This window comes from Aotus nancymaae, unplaced genomic scaffold (genome assembly GCF_030222135.1).
Source record: "Aotus nancymaae isolate 86718 unplaced genomic scaffold, 86718_ANA_hifiasm-v0.15.2.pri h1tg000092l, whole genome shotgun sequence".
Classification (NCBI taxonomy): Eukaryota; Metazoa; Chordata; class Mammalia; order Primates; family Aotidae; genus Aotus; species Aotus nancymaae.
In genome coordinates, this window is record NW_026988507.1 from 11340398 (window position 1) to 11361791 (window position 21394).

Consider the following 21394-nt stretch of genomic DNA (forward strand, 5'->3'; position numbering starts at 1 on the left):
GTTCATCATAGTTCCTTACGATCTTTTTTATTCCTGTAGCATCACTTAGAATGTCTTCTCTTTTCTTTATGATTTTATTGATTTGTGATTTCTCTTTTTTATAATCAGTTTAGGTAAAGGCTTGTCAGTTGTTTGTTTGTTCTTTGGCCCCTTTTTACCTCTTTCCTTTTTAGTTGTTTCATTGAATTTTGGAGTTTTTGTTTTAGCTTTTAATTGACAAATGATAATTGTATATTATATGTTTATGGGATGCAATTTGATATTTTGATATGTTTACATAATGGAATAGTTACATAATGGAATAGCTAAATCAAGTTGTTTAAGAAATCCAGCAACTCACCTACTTATTATTCTTTTTGTGGTGAAAACATTTAAAATCTTCTCAGCAATTTTGAAATACACAGTACACCATTATTATAGTCACCTTTTTCTACGGTAGATCATTAAAACTTATTCCTCCTGTCTAACTGAGATTTTGTACACTTAGATCAACATCTCCCCTTTCCACATTCTGTATTGTAAGTGCATGGATTTATTTCTGGACTCTCCTGCTTCATTGGTCATTGTATGTTGTTATGCCAATAACATGCTGTGTTGGTAACTATAGCATTTTAATTGATTTTGAAGTCAAGTGGTGTGATGCCTTCATCTTTGTTCTTTTTGTCTCAATGTTACTTGGCTATATGGGATCTTTTGTGGTTCTATATGAAATTTAGGATTGTGAAAAATGACTTGGAATTTTGATAGAGATTGGATCACTTAGGTAATATGGCTGTTTTAACTATATTGAATTTTCAATCCATGATCGTAGAATAGTTTAGCATTTATTTGTGTCATAATTATTTCTTTCATTAGTGTTGTGTTGGATTTTTCACCTTTTTGGTTAAATTTACTCCTAAGTATTTTGTGTGTGGTTTTTTTCATGTTATTGTGAATGGGATTTTCTTAATTTCTTTTTCAGGTAATTTGTTGTTAATGTAAAGAAGCACTGTTGATTTTTGTGTGTTGATTTTGTATCCTGTAACTTTACTGACTTTATCAGTTGAATCAGTTTATTGGTGGAGTCTTTAGAACTTTCTCTATATAAGATAGCATCATTAGCAAATAGAAACAGTTTCACTTCTTCTATTCCAATTTGCATGTCTTTTATTTCTTTTTCTTGTCTAATTGCTCTAGCTAGAATTTGCAGTCCTATGTTGAGTAGAAGTGTGAGATTGAGCATCCTTGTCTTGTTCCTAAATTAGAGGAAAAGCTTTCAGTATGATGTTAGCTGTGGGCTTTCCATATATGTCTTTTATTGTATATTCTTTAAAACTTGTTTTGAATTTTTATCTGCAAACATTCTTGAATTTTGTTAAAAGCCTTTTTGGCATCCATTGAGGCGATCATAGGGTTTTTATATTTAGTTGTGTTAATGTAGCATATCATCTTTATGGAGTTCTGTATGTTGAACCATCCTTGCATCCCAGGGATAAATCTCATTTATCATGATAAATGATCCTTTTAATGTGCTGTTGAATTCACGCTGTTAGTATATTGTTAAAGATTTTTGCACCTGTGATCATCAGAGATAGCTGCCTGTAGTTTTCTTTTCTTACAATGTTTTTGTCTGGCTTTGGTATCAGGGTATATGAGTCAGGATTCTCTAGGGGAACAGAGTGATAGGATAGATGTATGTATAAAGGGGAGTTTTTTAAGGAGTATTGACTTACACAGTCACCAGGTGAAGTCCCACAAATGGCCATCTGCAAGCTGAGGAGCAAGGAGGCCAGTCCAATCCCAAAACTTCAAAAGCAGGGAAACCAACAGTGCTGAGAGCCCCTGGCACACCACTTACCACTGGTTTAAGTACAAGAGTCCAAAAACTGAAGACCTTGGAGTGTGATGTTTGAGAGGAGAAAGCATCCAGCATGAGAAAAAGACGAAGACCAGAAGACTCGGCAAGTCTGCTTTTCCATCTTCTCCTGCCTGCTTTATTCTCTCAGTGCTGGCAGCTGATTAGATGGTGTTCACCCAGGTTGAGGGTGAGCCTGCCTCTCCCAGTTCACTGACTCGAATGTTAATCTCCTTTGGCAACACCCTCACAGACACACCCAGAAATAATACTTTGGATCTTTCAATCCAACCAAGTTGACACTCAGTATTAACCCATCACACAGGGTAATGCTGGACTTGTAAAGAGTTTGGAAGCATTCCCTTTTCTTCAATTTTTGGAAGAGTTTGAGAAGGATTGGTATTACATACTGATTCTCCCTAATCTGAAAGCTCAAAATCCAAAATGCTCCAAAATTTGAAACTTTCTGAGTGTTGGCATAATGCCACAAGTGGAAAATTTTACATGTGACCTCATCTGATGGGTCACAGTAAAATGCGATCAAAACTTTGTTTCGTGAACAAAATTATTAAAGATATTGTATAAGATTGCCTTCAGCATATGTATATAAGACATACACTGATGCATAAATGAGACACATACTAAAGCATAAAACAAAGGCGATTCATGTTTAAACTTGGGTCCCATTCCCAAGATATCTTAATATGTATATGCAATATTCCAAAATTTGAAAAATTCTGAAATCTGAAACACTTCTTGTTCCAAGCATTTCAGATACGGGATAATCAATGTGTATTTTTTCGTTAAATATTTGGTAGAATTCTATGTGAGCCTTGTTTTCCCTTTGATGGGATTTATTATTGTTATTGATTTAAACTTTTTACTCATTATTTGCTTGTTTAGGTTTTCTATCTTTTTTTTTATTCAGTCTTTGTGGGTCGTATGTTTCTGTGAATATATTCATTTTATCTAGGTTATCAAATTTGTAGGTACCTAATTGTTTATAGTAGTCTTTTATGATTGTTTGTATTTCTGTGGTATCAGTTATAATGTCTCGTCTTTCATTTCTGAATTTACGTATTTGTTTTCTCTTTTTTTTCTGTCTGACTAAAGGTTTGTCAAGTTTGTTTACCTTTTCAAAAAATCAGTTCTTAGTTTTATTCATCTTTTCTATTGTCTTTCTAGTCTCTATTTTGTTTATTCTTCTCTGATCTTTATTTTTTCTTTTTTCTACAGACTTTGGTCTTAGTTTTTTCTTTTTTCTTTTAGTTCTTTGAGGTATAATGTTAAGTTTATTTGAGATCTTGATCTGCTACATGCTACTGTGATCTACTACATAGAGCTGGAAGCAGAAGTTCTCATTTCTGATGATAACTGCTGCATATGGTGTATGACAAATTAGAGGTAATTTGAAGGTTTGAATGATTTTGTATTTTTCTAGAGTGGGTTTACTTTTACTTCTGAAGATTTAGAAAGGCTGGTAAAAAGTCACCTTGATTCTTTTAACATTCGAATGACTCTAGTCTGGTTTTCATTACTCCTGAGGCTTGTTCTGATTCGTCCATCTCAGTTCTAGCCCTTTGGGATCCCAGCCCTTTGTTGACTTATTTTTTCTTTTTTAATTTTTCTTTCTCATTTTTAATTTAGCCATATTAAAAAATGGAAGGAAAGAAATATAGAGTGAAAATACACATACACTTTTAAAACCCCTGCCTAGTTTGGCCTTTTCATTTTTTCAAAAAGAGCCTTTATAGCTTCTCTGCTAGCCTCTCTTTTCTCCATGTTTTATTGTTCCATAAATTTTGTTAAGTCTCTGGCACTTCCAAAATGATTTTTAACACCATTTTGTCCACCTTTTCTAATTGTTCTCAGGGGAAGAGTTGGTGTAAAACAACCTAATTTGTCATTGGCAGAGTAAAAGTTTGTTCTGATCACTCACGAATGAAAATAATTTTCAGGCTTAGTTTTGCAGTGTTTCTTGTTTTCCTGTAAAATTCTTAGTACAAAATTAAATAAAACTAACAAAAATAAGCATTGATAATTTGAAAATATTAGTGCTCAAACTATGCCTAAAGATTATATTTTATGCAGTACTTCCAGGAAAAAGAGAAAGTATTATAAAACTTTTACAAAGGGAACAATGGAATTTAATAATTCTCAAAAATCTAAGAATTATTGCTTTGGAAGATTTTTAAAGATAATCGATCAAAAGTTTGTTTTGATTTTATGAAATTCATTATTGTTTACTTTGTAATGAATTCTCAACAAAATTTATAGAGCATCTGTGTGAACTGCTTTGAGATGTTCAAATACTTCAGGTTTGGTGTGAATATATTTTATTTTTTCAAGTTTATTTTCAATTGGATTTAGATAACCATCTAAATTAAAATAATGTAACTTAGAATAGTCTGCCCAGTTCATTTAAAGATATTTTGTCTCACATACATGAACATCTAACTGATATGTTATAAAATTAATTCATAGTTCCCAGTAAGGATCTCTTGGATAAGCTGAATCAGTTTTTGTTTTCCTTCGGAAAAGTTCTAAAACACTATAAGATAATTTTAAATGCTGGTGGGCTTCAGTTCTTTCTATATTTTATGTGTGAAAATTACAGAGACATGGTGTAGGTATTCATTTGTTGGTGGTTAATGATTTAGGTAAGTTCCTAAAAACAGAAGACCCTAAAAATTAAATGACAGTTGCTTATGTGAAATATTTTGTCTTAACCAAGAACATTAGAAGGAAGTCATTTAACTTCTCTCTCTCTCTCTGTAGTATGTACATGTATTTTTTATATCTATAGCTATATCTCATTGATCTGTAATAATATAAGACCTAGATAAAGCCTTCAGGTATTCTACTTGTTATAATAAAGTGAGTTTCAGATTATTGAATTATGAAAAAAATGGCTTGCATAATGAATTATATAACGGAACTGTATCTCTTGCTCTTAGAAGAGAGCTATGGATTCCCTGGTGAGGCCAGTGTTTCATTTCCAAGAGGAAGAGTATGAAAATCTAAACCTTCTTTGTGTGTGTGGCTGTGTGTATTTGTGTGCTTGGTATCCTTCATGTAAGATGGATATGTATAGTCCTAAATTGGGCTTTTAGATTAAATTTATCTTAATATTATGTCAGAATATTCTGCCTGCTGTACTCACGCAATTTACTCTTGTCTAATCTTTGGAAATGATGCTCTGTATATCATGGCTACTGAGATTTAATTATAACATAATTGAATTAAAGATGTGCAGTAGTTCAGATGACCTTTTTTCTTCATCACTTTCACTTCAGTTGACAAGTGAATGTGAGACTGGGTAGTTGTGCTGGGCCTTCATAATACATTAAAACTTTGTGAACATTTTTATCAAAACAGAGTTCATCTGCTTGGTGCCATAAATAGATGAAGTTACTGAGTGTTCTTTCCAGTACTGCTTCTCTGAAGTAGTTTAATAATTAGTTGATTTGGAAATGAGGAGTATTTCTATTCTATCATTTTCTGCAAGATTTTTTCCTAAATTGGAAAAGTAGCTATTTATTTGATTAGCTCAAGCATAAGACAAAAGAAAACTTTGAAAGACTTGATTGTGAATTGTTTTTCCTTTTTTGCTTGGAGTTTTAAAAGAAAAAGTATTTTATGGTTTTAACAAATTTAAGTTAACATACTTTTTTTTTCAAATAACTGAAATTGTTGTACTTGGTGAATTAAAGAATAGTTTTTTAATTATAAGAGTATGAAAACTTAATACTGTATCATTATGCAAAAGTGCTTGGCTGTCCACATATTTGTATATGTACACTGTGCCAGAGGTTATTGTAATTAGGTTCATAGATACTTTTGATAATCTAGTATTATTGATATTCAGAACACAACTTTTTAGGACGCAAGTTGAAATTCTTTTAAAATGTAGCTGTTTCTGGATGTATAACATCAACAGATATTATAATTGTCTTTCCTCAAAATTTTACACCCCTCTGATGGGCATAGAATGATACACAACTTCACATTTTCCAAAGAATTAGAAATTATTTATTGAGTAGTGTAAGATATTAGCTAAGATATAAATTGTATTTCAAGTCAAAAATAATAATTTGTTGATAGGTAGTATATTCCAGTCTCTGGGAAATAACCAGTGTATTTCTCATGAACTGAACTAGCCATAACATATCTGTAGATTTCTTATTATTTCTAGTTTTCACATTTTATAATAAAATGAATTAAAAACAGGAACATTGGCTGAAAGTTTGTTTCTGATTTTAAAAGTAAATTATACTCATTGCAAGAAATTGGGAAAACCCAGAAATGTATAACACATTTTTAAAAAATTAGATGATAATTGTTACATTCTGGTACACTGTATTCTACTTTTATCTGTATATATATATACACATATATATATATATGCATATATATGCTTATGTTTTAATCAAATTGGTATTATACTATACTTTTACCAAAATTCCTTGATTTACTTTTAAAAAAATTCCTTGATTTTTTTCTGAACAATGTATCTCAGATCTCCCTTATTTAACCATTTGTTCAATTTTATTCAGGTGTAAATGAAACATATCTGTGTCCTGTTCCTTCATGAAGCTTACTGTCTAGTGGGGGAAACATAAACACTTAAATGTACAGTTCCAAAATATAAGTTTTATTAAGGGGGAAGACAGGTGCTGTTAGAGAGACTGACTTTAAGAATAGAGAACCTGGCTGGGCTCAGTGCCTCATGCCTGTAATCTCAGCACTTTGGGAGTCCGAGGTGTGCAGATGAGGAGTTGAAGACCAGCCTAACCAACATGGTAAAACCCTGTCTTTACTAAAAATACAAAAATTAGCCAGGCATGGTGGCACGCATGCCTGTAATCCCAGCTACTCAGGAGGCTGAGGCAGGAGAATTGCTTGAACCCGGGAGGCAGAGGTTGCAGTGAGCCGAGATCATGCCACTGCACTCCAGCCTGGGTGACAAAGCAAGACTTTGTCTCAACAAAACAAAACAAAACAAAACAAAACATCACTTTCAGATCGATGTTTAGAGCTGGAGTGCTGACATTTAAATAGAGCCTTAATGGATGAGAAAAAGTTAGCCATTCGAGAATGGGGTTAACAATATTTTGGTAAGAGGAAATAGCAGGTGCAAAGGCCACGAGGTGTGAAAGGGTTTGGTGTGTAAAGGGCCTACAAGAAGGCCGGGAGGCTGGAGCAGAGAGAAAGAAGGGATACTACCTATGATGAGGTTAGAGAGGAAGATAGCAGCCGGGTCTTGTTGACCAAAGAAAAAAGATTTTATTATAAGTACTATGGGAAGCCATTAAAATTTTTTAGGCTGGTGAAATGACATGGCCATGTTTATATTATTCAGAAGATTACTCTGCATGTCATATAGAAGATGAATTGGAAGGAGAACAAGAGAAGAAGCAGAGATGTAAGTTGGGAGGCCCTTGGGGTAGACCATGAGAGGAAGGAAAAGCTTGAATTAGGCTGATGATAGGAGCTATGGAGAGCAGTGAACAGCTGTGAAGCATGTTTTGGAGTTAGAATCGATAACTTATGAGGTAGTAATGAATAGGAATTGGCAGATTAAAAAGAAAGACTTGAGATTGATGACTTTCATTTATGGCCTGAAAAATCAAGTGAATAGTGGTAGCATTTATTGACAAGAAGTAGACATTGTAAACACCAGTATTTGGGTGATGATTGTGATATAAAATAATTAGTTTATGTTTGGATGATACTTTTGAGGGATATATTTAAGTTGAGAAAGCAGTTGCATACATGAGTCTGTACTTAGAAGTGGGTCTAGGGGCTGATGACATACCTTTGGAAGTTATCGTGTAGATGGGATTTAAAGCCAAAGAAATTATCCTGGTCTGTTTTGTGCTGCTATAACGCAATACCTGAGACCAGGTAATTTAAAAAGAAGAGAAATTTATTTTCTCACAGTTCCAAAGTCTGGGAAGCCCAGGATCAAGGCACTGGCATCTGGTGAGGACATTCTTTCTGTTTCCTCACATGGTGGAATGGTGGAAGGCAGAAGGGCAAAGGATGGCCAAATGCCGTATGAAGCCTCTTTTCATAAGGGCCTTCATTCCATTCATGAGAAAGGTGCCCTCATGGCCGAATCACTTCTTAAATGCTCTACCTCTTAATACTGTCATATTGGTAACACCTGAAGTTTGGAAGGGATACATTCCCTGTTCCCAGGAACAGATGAATAAAACCTTGAAAGAAGTGACTGTAGAGAGAACAAGAGTGCCTAGAACTGAGCTCTGCCAATGAGATGTTAAATGCTTGAGAGTCTGAGAACAGGAGAAACACAGAGGAATGTGGTGTCAAAAGCCAGGAAAGATGGCTTCCAAAAAGAATGGGTGGACAGCTGTGTCACATGCTGCTGAGAGGTCTGGCAAGATGAGGGCCAGAAGTGCCCACTGTATTTCACAATATGAAGGTCACTGGTGATATCAGCAGCGATTTCAGGGCTGTGTGTTAGAAGACATAATGGACATGGTCATAATTTATAGATGATTTGCTAAAACCAGGATTTTAATGGCTACAGATTTATCTTCACTAGAGATAGCAGAGTATACTCAGCCATTCCTATTGCTGAGGAGCCAGCATTCTATGAAAAACAGGTGTGTGTATGTCTTAAGGGCTCATAGGCTCTGGGGAGTTTCTGGCTGCACCTCAATGGGGCTCACCCTGGGAAATTTTACTTCGTTTTTAAAAATTCTCTCTGAGTGTGAGTTTGGGTTAAAAATTCAAATACTTGGGAATATGGGTACTGGCTGAGCTTCTTTTGAGAGTGTTGTGCATTGACCACTTTGGTGCTCTCTGTTCTGGTCTGGAACCCATCTTTCCTCCCAGTAGGAAGAATGGAAGGGTGCTGGGTCCCTCTGTTTTATACTTTAACTTACTGACCTCTGTACAGTTCTCTTGAAGTACGTGAGCACTGCCAGCTCCTGGACATTTGGGTGTATTCCCTTATTCCCACTCCCTTCAAATTAGAAAATTAAAATGGATAGGCTCATTGTTGGATCTTCTCCAGGGCCTGTGTTTTGTGCTTAAATAGAGGAAAGTCTTAGAAAGAATGCAGATTTTGTAGCCAAAGTGACTTAGGTTGAAACTGTTTGCCTCAATTTTCTTATCTCTAAGATGGGGCTAGTTCTACCCCGCTGAATTATAATAAATATTTAAAGTATGTGAAAAGTGCTTGGAACAAAGTAAATACTCAATAATTGGTGGCTATAATTAATATTATCGTTTAAGGTAAATCTCAATATTATTGAAATGTTGAAGTAGGAGGTGGGTGCCTCCTATATTATATTTTAATATAATATAGGTTATTATAACCCAGTGACCTGGGTTATAATTTATCTGTGTGATAATTGGTCTATGATATAAAACATTGTCCAATGGCATAGGCCTCTGAAAATTTGTTCTTTTTAGGGGTGATCAGTTGACAGTAGCCTTAGTAAATCCTGTGTCATCAATATTTTGTACTATAGTTTTATTCTTACAATTTAAGAAAGCGTCACATTTTAATGGATTAACATAGTTCTTCCATTCTCCTATTAAAAAGAATATTTCATTGAACTTTAATAGAAGTTGGTTCTTTGATAAGACAGCATGCTTCATTGCCTAATGTTGCTCAGAGCCAAGGTTAAAATTCTCTCATTAGAATTCTATGGCAGTTGGAAGGGAAGAATGTAAGCCAAGGACAGAAAAGAGATGTGAAGTTAATATTTGTGTTCTATCTTTGGGAGAAGTGCCTAATGGCCTTCTTTCACATTGAAAGGAGGGAGGACTAGAAGTGGAATATTTCTTCCTGTTTTCCATTTGCCCTAAGTTGAAGAAACTTAGTTTTTCTAAGCAAAAGCGCAGCACATTGCTTAAAAACATGCAAGAATAATAGGTCTTATTTTAGCTGTCTAGATATAGTAAGAATTAAAACATGATTAATCAGAAACAATGGATTGTTGTGACATATGTGTGTAGGAGATTTTCAGAGCATTCTCCCCAAAACATGGCTAATAAACTGTATTGTATATAGGGCTGTTTTGTATAAAAAAAGGAAGAGGGTTATGAATACTCTAATCTCTTCAATTATAAGAATATGTATTGCCTGGCCTTCTTATATACAAGGTTAGGAAAATAATTTATAATATGTTTAAATTTTAGGTGGAAATAGCTTCTTTTCATTAAAAGAGGATTTAACTGTCAAGTAGGGAGAGGAGAGGGAGAAGCATTATTGTTTGTCATATGAATTTTGGGGAGAAGCTGATTTTTGAATGAACTCAGGGCTTATTTTCTGATTTCCCTGAATAAATAAGAAAGCTGATTTGATCTCTAAACACATTTCTATTATTTGAATATTTATTGCTTATTTTTTAAAGGAACTGTGTGATGTTATGTACTGTACTTTTAATAAGAAGCCATACAGTTTAATTTTAAATTTTCTCTCTTTCCACAGTTTGGAAGAACTGAAGTAATTGATAATACTTTAAACCCTGATTTTGTAAGAAAGTTTATTCTGGACTACTTTTTTGAAGAAAGAGAAAATCTTCGTTTTGACTTGTAAGTTCTACTAAAATTTGCATTTAGAGAAATTTGATTTTTAAAGACAATATTACTAACGTAATATAACTAACGTACTGTAGTTGCTCTGAGTACTAGGTTATATTGGCAGGAAACCAGATAATTCTGTTCAGAGTATGGCCCAAGCAAGCCCCCTGCTTTGCAGTTTGTAGGTCTGAGTAAATGTTGAATGAATAATTGAGCAGTTTAGCCATGCAGGACGGTGTATGCGGACGTTCTTTCCAACTGTCCCATGCTTCAGTGGACTTCCTACAAGTTCTGCGTATACTCCAAAGTTATCACATCTACTCCCATGGCTAATGTCTCTCAGATCTTTAAGTTTGTCTGAGCAGCTTCTTAGCATAGCACATGGATCTCTGCCTAACTATGGCTTCCTTTCATCCCTTGGTCGACTTGTATTTTTGCAAGGGCCAGGATAATGGAGTCAGCATTTTAAATATTTTAAGTATTCTTGTTACTTTGATACTGAATCTGGCATATTAAAACATTATTGTCAAATCCAACTTCCTGGCCACAGAGAACCTAGAGTCAGTCTGTTTATATTATTATAGAGATTGTTCCACAGAAGTGAACTGCAGCGGTTGTTGAAGTATCTGGATATGGTTAAAAGGAAATCTGTTTTGGTGAGGTGGGTAAAGTATGCTTAAAATATTAAAATAATTAAGGGAAATTTATGAACACTAAAAAGATAAATGTCTTATTTTAAATAGCTGAAAAAATCATGTACCATACTTTTACAATTTATAAATACTTTTTGATAACAAAAGCTATCAATATCTGATTGTAAAAAGTCATAATTTGCTTCATAATGTAAAAATTAAGAGCTCTGTACTGTTAATGATCTTTCTCATTTTTCTCTTAAATATACGCAGTAAAATAACCTGCAGGTGTTTGTGTTTAAAAAACATCCTAGCTTCTTTCTTCAGGAGTACTATTTGTCATATTTATCAAACAAAATTTATTACATCCACATTTTTTTTTATTTTTTAGAAACCCCTTTCCAAATAATAAAAGTGAGGCTCATAAGAAGAGAAACTGAAATGGAACGTAATGACTTCCTGATTATGTTTATTGTAAGAGGCTGCACATGGTGTTGCCATTCAAAAACAGATATAAATCACGTACTATGTGGTTGAATTCTCCCGTTATTCTGGGCCTTCTTAGCAATTGCTTAAGAATTTTCTTTTACACCAGCCTGGGACTCTTGATTTTTTCTCCTTAATCCCAGACTTATCTTTTTAGTAAAACCAGCCTCTATTTCATTTATGATTCCTTGTTCCCTCTCTTTCTTTTTTCTTTCTTTTTCTTCCTTTCTTATTCATCTGCAGTTTTCACTGTTAAAAGTAATAAATATTTATTACAAACTTTAACTGATACAGATATTTAAAATGAAAGTTTCCTGTTATCCTAATACAGAAAAACCCACCCCCCTCCCAAACCTGCAAATGATTCAATGTATATGCTGGGAAATCTTTTTTTCTTTAAGCATACACGTATGCATACAGGAATTGCAATAAATATATTTTCCTTCACCTTGTATTTTGCAGATATCCTTTTATGCCACTAACTATACATATACCGCATTCATTTTAAAGGTTATATAATTTCTTTTGTTCAAAAGAACTGTCATTTATTTAACCAAACACTTACTGATGGGCATTTGGCTGGTTCCACTTTTCCAACTACATATATGCTGCAGTGAGTTTCCTTGGTTGCAAATCTTTTTGTAGTATATATGTATATATACTTTGCATTTTCAGAGGACAAATTACTCAGAGTTAATTTTTAAGATTATATGATGTGGACAGGACTGCTCACTGTCTGGTTCTAAATCTTTGAAATCAACTTGGTGTGAAAGTTGATTATATGAATTGGGTCATTCGTGTCATACCCAACTAAATCAGAGTCAAGAGGCCAGGGGGAAAAAGCAGTAATAGCACCTGCTCCATGAATAGAATTTTCTACAAGACCAGTTGCTGAAACTGTCTGCTGTCATCCTAAAGACCAATTATGACCTGCCATGACTCTAAGACTAGTTTTGTCTACCACCATCACTCACCAATTGCCACTTTTGCGATTGTTTCTCTAGTGCCAATGAGTTTTCTTTCAAAACAATATATAGCATCTCTCTTTCTAATAAATCTCCCAAACTTCTTTGTTTTTTGTACATATTGAATGAAGACCACGGTGGTCTGTATATATGCCCTGAATTGCAATTCTGTGATTCCCAAATGAAATATTTAATTTAGAGATTCTTCTCTATATATTATTTTGATTTCAACGTTGGAGATTCTGTAAGCTTTGTTACTCCCCTGAGCTCCTTCTCTGAGCTCCCTGTCAGTTATTTAGCTCTGATTTTTAGATCCGTGTCCTGCTCTTCATTCATTACCTGATACTCATAACTTGTTTGTTCCAGGAACATTTATTTCAGTGTGACAGAAAAATATAAAGTAACACAAATTAATGTTAAGTAAATGAATGTATTTTAACTTCGTCAACTTCCTAATTGAAGTTGAAGCAATTTTTACAGAAACAGTGTAATGTTTGAAATGTGAAAGCATATTGCAAAATGGAATTAAATAAGTATCGTTTTACCTTTTGCATGTATTTGGTTAATTTCAGAAATTCAATTCAAAGAACATCTCCATTTTGTATGATTGCTGAAAAATTCAAACAATTAGGGCTAGAAAGGGTTACCTGCAGAAGATTATCAAGAAGAGTAACAAGTCTATCCTCTTAGTTCATGTAGCATCTTTGCTATCACTTTAATTCCTTTTAATTTTCCATTTTTTAGAATACTCACATATAACCTTTAACCTGAAAAACAGGCTTATTATTATTATTTTTATTGTGCTTTCTTTATTATTATTTTTATTATGCTTTCCTACATAAATATATGTGGAAATAGTGTAATAGCTCACTAGTTGTTTATATTATACCTGTGATAAAATTATGAAAATAAATTCATTTACATAGGTAAACAGGTCATAATGAATATGTGTTGTTGGAAGAGAGAGACAACTTCCTGCTTATTTAAAAAATAATAACAATAAGTTATATTCTCCGCATTTAATCCTTTTGGAGCCATACTTTACTTGGCTTTGGGGAGTGGAAAGAACCTCCCTTCTGCCCCCAACAGAGAGGGAAAAGTCCTCACTTATGAATAACGTGTTCATCACCCGGCCGTGGACTGGTCCCCTGAGCTTTGGGGAGAAAGTATTCGACCCTTATGTGATTGACTCAGTAGCTCTGAGCTAAGCATGATCACATTTTTTTTTTCTCTCTTTGGGCCTTAGTTGGAATTCCAGAAATACAAGAAAAATTCCCATCAACATCTGTTACTCTTGAATCAAAAACGTAATCCTTAAGGTGCACCCAAGCCAGCTACTGCCAATTTATTACTGTAGTAATAAGGTTTCAATGGCAGGATGAAGTTGTTTACAAAATTTGTTACTAAATTCAGGCACAGTGGATGCATCCTCTTAGGAGAATCTACCAAGCTTCCTATATGATCATGTATTCTCTCTTCCTTAAAGAAAGCGTGGAACTCACTAACAGATACACAGGAACATGTTTATATTGTAACCAGTTAGGATGTAGTGTTTATGTTATGACCTGTGAGAGTGAGGACTAGAGAAGTCTTGATATGTTCAGAAAAGTTAGAAGAAAAATTGTTTTAAAAGAAAGATGGTAATTTTAGGCCAGGCGTGGTAGCTCACACATGTAATCCTAGCACTTTGGGAGGCTGAGCGGGGCGGATTACTTGCGGTCAGTAGTTCAAAAAAACCAGCCTGGCTAACATGGTGAAACCCCATCTCTACTAAAAATGCAAAAATTAGCCAGGTGTGGTGGCTGGTACCTATGTGATCCCAGCTACACTGTAGGCTGAGGCAGGAGAATTGCTTGAACCTGGGAGGTGGAGGTTGCAGTGAGCCTGCAGTGAGCCGAGGTCACACCGGTGCGCTCCAGCCTGGGCAACAGAGTGAGACTCTATCCAAAAAAAGAAAAGAAAAGAAAAATGGTAATTTCTAATGCTTTATAATCTAACATATTGTATTCAAGGGTGTGATATCTATTACCTATGAGATAATGGCATTAAAAAAGTTGTAAAATACAGTGAAAGAGGATTGTATTTGAAGACATTTAAGCTTTTTGTGATGAAAATATTTTCCTTTTACTTTTTAACTGAACATTTGATGTCCTTTCTCCCCAGTCCACACTTGGTTCTTTTTAGAAGATAGTTTCCAGAATTGAGTTTTGAGGAGTTAGCACAGCTATGTTTAATCTCTGACATTGTTGAAGTTGCTAATTTCAATCTTACCTTTTAAAAAATTTTCTTACATAAGAAACATTTCTTGAATAAAAGGCATGTTTTTTTGGTGCTAGCAACTCTAGTTCTACAGTAGATGTTGGCAATTTTCTGTTTTACAATTTCAGGCTATAGCTATTGAAAGTGCTCAGAATGCCTTGATGAGGAGAGTAATTTGTAATTCTATTGCAGATTTTTGCATCATGCCTTTTTTTTTTTGCTGTTGTAAAATTTAATTATAAAATTATGAAAATAAATTCATTTACATAGGTAAACAGGTCATAATGAGTATATGCTGTTGGAAGAGAGAGACAACTTCCTCTTTATTTAAAAAATAATTTCCTCCTTATTGAAAAAATAATAAGTTATATTCTCTGCATTTAATCCTTCATCTTTCTGCTTCTCCCTATGGAAAGGAAGCCACAGGACTTCTAGAGGAGAGACTATTTTGATGAAGACAGCAAAAACTCTAAATATTTTAACTTTATCATGGACATTTTTAAGCATATTCAAAAGTAGCATATGCATATTGCCAATTTGATTCATTTATTTCCTTCAGACTATTTATTTATTTATTTATTTATTTTGAGACGGTCTCGCTCTGTCACCCAGGCTGGAGTGCAGTGGCGTGATCTTGGCTCACTGCAACCTCCGCCTCCTAGGTTCAAACAATTCTTCTGCCTACCACACCCAGCTTTATATTTTTAGTGGAGATGGGGTTTCACCATGTTGGTCAGACTGGTCTTGAACTCCTGACCTCATGATCCGCCCTCCTTGGCCTCCCAAAGTGCTGGGATTACAGGTGTGAGCCACTGGGCTTGGTCCCCTACAGATTATTATCATTTCACCTACCAATACTTCAAAATAAAGCTCTCATGGATAAGGATGCTTATATATGATCCTCCTGTTTGCTATTCTCCAACCTTAGGCCAAATAAGTACTTAATGGCAGCTAGCTGTTGAAAGTTGAAAGTTTCTCTGATAGTCTTAAAAATGTCTTACAATTAGTTTAAGTCAGGCTCCAAACAAGAGTCACACATTGTATTTTTGTCCTGTGTCTCCTGTATTCTATAATAATCTCCTTTCCCTTCTTAATACCAGTTATCTGTTGATGAGAATCAGAATATTTTTTAAAAGAGAAGGTGAGGCAAGAAATTCCATCTCTATAGAGTGACTCTGTGTGTTATCTCTCACCTCCCATCAGTTGGAGTGATGCTAAGATTGATCCATGGGTTCAGGTGCTGTCTGTTTGATCTATTCATTAGAGAAGTCTTTGTCCTGGCTGGGAATGGTGGCTCATGTCTGTAACCCTAGCACTTTGGGCGGCCAAGGCAAGCAGATCACCTGAGGTCAGGAGTTGGAGATCAGCCTGACCAACATGGTGAAACCCAGTCTCTACTAAAAATACAAAATTAGCCAGGTGTAGTAGCACATGTCTGTAATTCCAGCTACTCAGGAGGCTGTGACAGGAGAATTGCTTAAACCTGGGAGGTGGAGGTTGTGGTGAGCCAAGATCTTGCCATTGCACTCCAACTTGGGCAACAAGAGTGAAACTCCATCTCAAAAAAAAAAAAAAGTAAAGTCCCTTTCCTTTTATCTCAAAGCCTTAGTATGCTGGGATGATTACTGCCCAGAGCCATTGCAATTTTAAAGCTAGTTTATTGTATACATTCTTTGCTAGTGAGTGAATGCCCTTCTCCCCAGTATCCATATACTCAGTGAACTTTTATGCTTTCTTTAATTGTGAAAACATTCTTGTTATGTGAGAGAGGAGACTTTAATTAAACTTTAAAAAGGCAGTTAATTTTTGGTAGGAAGCTATTCACAAGGAATGTGAAATGAATATGATTTGGGAGACAGTCTGTAGTGAGTACAAATATTTTCTTATATAAGAATTTGGCAAATGGAAGGTAATTTTGACTATCGGTGTCCTCTCTACTTCTACACACTCTGTAGTGCCAGGGAATAAAGTAATGATGAATGACCTTATTCTAGAATCTCTCCAAGAACTGATTAATTTCTAGTACCAACTGGTTAAAACCAGAACATATGGTAGTCTCATGAAATATGTTTCTGTTTCCATAAAATGTATGTTTTAAGTCCTCTGATTAGGGAAAAAGAATGTCTCTTTACTCTAGCCAATTTAACAATAGCATTTAAGATATTCAGAATTAAAATGTATGCTAAGGACAGCCTGTTACCAGGATCTGTTTGTTAATTAATTTGATTTTTTAACGTAAAATATTTTATTTTGAGATAAACATACATTCATTCATATGCAGTTGTAAATAATAATACAGAACTTATAGAGAGAGCCGTATGTATCCTTTACCTAGGTTTCCTTAGTAGCAACATCTTGCAATATCACAAATAGGATATTGACATTTATCCTGGCAACATATAGAACATTTCTATTACCTCAAGGATCCCTCATGCTGCCCTTTTAAATGATGTCTAGAGAAGAGGGCTTTTCAGTTTTTAAGGAATTTTGAAGTAAGTTGAACAGTACTAGGGTACTGATGCACAGAAAAGAGAAAATTTAAACTTAGCAAACAGCAGAATTGATTATTGAGAAAATATTAAGACTTGTTAGGTCTTTAGAAATGAAAGAACTGAAGGGTCGTGAATTCTACCATTGGCAGTAAGCCACAGATTATGTGAAACTTTTAAATTTGCTAAGTTTTTCTCCCTATTGGTATTATTTTGGATTTCATTTTTATATAATTTGTGTGTTTTGGAAAATACTGGTGTTATTTTCTAGCTGTATTTTGTGGAAATAATTTGAGTTTTATATTTCAATCTTTTAGGTATGATGTTGATTCAAAGAGCCCTAACTTATCCAAACATGTAAGTTCATATTTTTATGTTTTTATAACATTATATGATTTATGATTAATATGTATGCTGATTTATTATTATTAAAGTTATACATCTATTATTTTTCATATAACATGATTGTCATAGAAAATAAGTAACATTTTAGAAGATCCCGAGAAATACATTTTGGAGTAGATTATTAAAAGAAATTTACCTTTAGTAAGTAAAATGGACTAATCTTTTTAATTTTTAATTTTAATTTTTTAAATAAATGAGGATTACAGTTTCCTGTGATATTTGAAATTGGATTAGGTTAAGCAAGAGGAAATAATGAGCCTGGGTCTTTTTGCAAGGTTTAACTTGGGAGGCAATGGGAAGTAGTTGGGTGTAGGTAGACTGATTTGTTATTCTGGTTTTTCTGTAGTTCATTTGTTTACCAATATTTCCTAAATACCTGTGTATGCCAGGCACTGTGCTAGTTTCAGAGGGCATAATATGGGCAAGATAGACATAATCTCTGTCCTTAAGTCACTTATAGTTATGTTTTCTTTTTTGGGTCCCTCCTTCGACTTATTCCTCTTTTCTCAAGAGCTCTAGTCACTAGGCAGCAACTGTTACCTGGGGAACTGTCTGAGTCCAGGAGTATTTGGGCATCAGAGCTAGATGGAAAAAGAGGTGCAGATGGGAAGGGAGGAATGAGATTGAGATACTCCAGCAAAACATCGTGCTGATCCATCCACTTGTTTATTGACCTGTGAAGTTGGAAGTAGGCCACCCCCATGAGGGTGAAAACAGCATTCTGAAAGGGGATAACTGAGGTGGCCAGTGAAATCTGGGTACACAAATGTAGAATTAGCAGCTGTGCCAGAGTTAGGAGGCTGGCTGGCTAACAATGCCCAGAAATGTAGGAGGGTGAGATTTTTTTACTTTTCCCTTGTCACAGGCTGTCAAACTAGAATAGATGATTTCCCATGAAGTTTGGAGAGGGGGAGTGTAATAATTCAGAAAAGAGATGAGACAGAAAGGGGGATTACGAACTAAGAAATAGATTTGGAAAATCTGGGAGCCTGGATATGTATGTTGGTAAAAATCATAATTTACTGCTGCCTCCTTCATTGACTGAAGTATGAGATTTATTTGTGCTATGAAGCATACAGCAGAATCACGTGAAGAAGTATTCAGGAACAGTCTAAGTGACTGACCTCTTTACAAATGGAAAAAAATGCTGCAACAAGCTTATTGCGCTCCACAAGTAAAGTTCATTATGGTTGCCATGCCACCCTCCTGCTCATGATTAAGGTTTATAGCTTTGCGACTAGACATTTACAATTTATTTGCATAGCTTTATATTGGAAGTTTTCCAGATATCCTAAAAGAGTCAGAAAAGAAACTGCATTTTATAGTCAAAATTGTTGAGTTGTAAGAAAAGAAATGCATTCACTTCTCACACATAAGTGGTTGATTAAAGGGATTATGGGCATGTCATAAATGTGAAGTGTAGCTTGGCCTTATGGGAGCTGGCACTGGAAACAGGATGGTGAGTTGTGAGTGAGAAGCGATTTTCTCCATTTCTCTTTCTGCCTCTCAGGCCACATATTCTTTTTACCATGTCTTTTCTCTGAGCTTCTGCCTCTCTCTGAAGACCAAGTTTCTCTGTTTATTCATTGTTGTACCCATGGGGAAATGACCTCACTAATTCTGACTGGACGTAGACTTCCAAGTACCACTCTCCCTGCATATATTTTCTGTGTTTCTTAGTTCAAACTGCTCTTCAAAGGGCATAATAACTGGGCAGGTAAGGACATTTCCATGGGATTGGATATTTTAAGTCAAGTTGGGAACATGTGGTTCCTATCGGTGTAGTTGCCTTGAGTACAGGGCAGAGAGAAATGTATAGGGTAGGCAGGTATCTCAAACATGGCTAATTCTTTTCCCTTAAATATCACTAATGACTAAATATTATTAGGTAAGAGAGATTCCTCCTAGAAACCATACATGTATATTTCCTTTTAAATCTTTCTCTTTTGTAGAAATGCTTTTATTTTCATAAAGTTTCATGTCTCCCTCAGCCTAAGAAATTCTATGTTGACACTGCTTTACCCTCATGATACCCCTTTTACTATCTCCTCATCAAATTTTCACTTAAACTACCCCAACATGGGCTAGATCAAGATTGAGTGGCCTCTCTTCACTCTTTACCTCTTAATCTCTCCCTCTCTCTCTTTTTTTCCGAATAGAATTGACTACTCCATTCTTGAAACGTTCATCTCTAACTTCCACAGAAAGCTCTCCCAGGAGTTCTAGATCAGCCTGGCCAATATGGTGAAACCTTGTGATCCACCTGCCTCGGCCTCCCAAAGTGCTGGGATTATAGGCATGAGCCACCATGCCCTGCCCTTTCTGTCTTCTTTTCCTTCTTGCTAAAACTGCCTTAGTTCAGATTCCCATTATTTTTTCTACTGATGTCTTCCGTCATCTCCTATAGGTCCCATGGTTTATGTTATTTCACATTTTAAGCTATCCTTTATATTTGTGTCCGTGTTATATTTTTAAAATACATTTAGTTGCCTATACAGATGAGTTAATAAGTGCCTGAGCTTATAAGTGGGTGAAGCATGTGGAAAGAGAAGAAAAATGTGCTTTTGAATTGTTATAAGAACTGTTAGAGATGACTATCTAGAATTTCTGTTAGAAATCAACCGCAAAAGCCCTTTCTTAATTGAAAGCATCTAAGAACAGATTTTAGGTAAAGGAGCATATAACTCATTCAACCCAAAAGGAATTCATGAGGTTTTTTGAAGACCAGATAGAACCAATAAACAAGATAGGTCTTTTCCCTGAGGATATGATTCTTTAAGACTGTTGTTGTCTACCTGCCAATTTTGCAAAGTGAAATAAACTGGAACCTTTTAGGAAAGACTGCTAAGTGCCTAGGTTGCATGTAGCATAAAGGCACTTACTTACTTTTTTACAAAGAGATTTTGTAGCAAGAGGGAACCCCTTGAATTAGTAATAATATATATATATATTTTCATTCTCATTTCAGATAATTGTGAAAGAATTTTCTTTCAGGGTGACTTTATTTGGTGTTTGGTACTTAAGACTCTTGGGTCAAATTCCCATTTTTTGGTACTGTTAGGGAAATGGAGATAGAATATAGCACCACACCTTAGGTTTCTAACATGGCAGATAAATATGACGTAAGACATAAAGGATCATAATTAATTGATTCTATTTGTGGTAGAAAAGTGTGTTAGTGAAAATCATTATGTGCCAGGAAAAGTCTTATGGAATCTAGGGACGTCTTTCTTTAGAAGATTTATTCTGTTTATGATTCTCTGAGAAAATATCTTTACTAAAATACTTTTCGCTCTAGTTTTAGGTTCTGTGAATAAAACATGGCATTTTGAATTCTGAGTTTCTGCTCTAAGGTGCTAGGGAACCTACTCATCTTAATACCATTAGCAGAACTACATTACATACTTTAATTTGCATAATTAAATTGCATGAGCCAAATTATTAATGAAAGGATTCATGACAGGCCCATAATTGGTGTGTATAGGATTCTGCTTGGCATGTTGGACTAGATTGGAAACTGTAGTCTGTATACTAAATTTTCATACCCACAAGGCAATCTAAAATACGTTTATCCACTTGGTTGGTTGCAGAAGGGACCACTAAAATTTGTTTCAGACATATTCATGGCTCTATGGATTATTGTGGCCACAAGACACTAGCCTTCAGTGAAGATGTGTATTTTTTAACACACTTTCTAAATATTATATATATAAACTTTCACATACAGATCAGTTATATTTAAAAATTTTATTTGAATATTGT

The 21394-nt window shown here is 34.8% G+C and overlaps 1 protein-coding gene across 2 annotated transcripts in view; it reads left to right on the forward strand.

The window, feature by feature from the left end:
• The window catches only part of CPNE8 (copine 8), a 230776-nt gene that overhangs the window by 49995 nt on the left and 159387 nt on the right, over positions 1-21394 (forward strand). For both annotated transcript variants that reach the window (XM_012435387.3, XM_012435388.3), the window contains exons 4-5: positions 10305-10408; positions 17545-17584. In XM_012435387.3, the coding sequence (XP_012290810.1) occupies positions 10305-10408; positions 17545-17584 (144 nt within the window). The remainder of the gene's footprint in view (positions 1-10304; positions 10409-17544; positions 17585-21394) is intronic.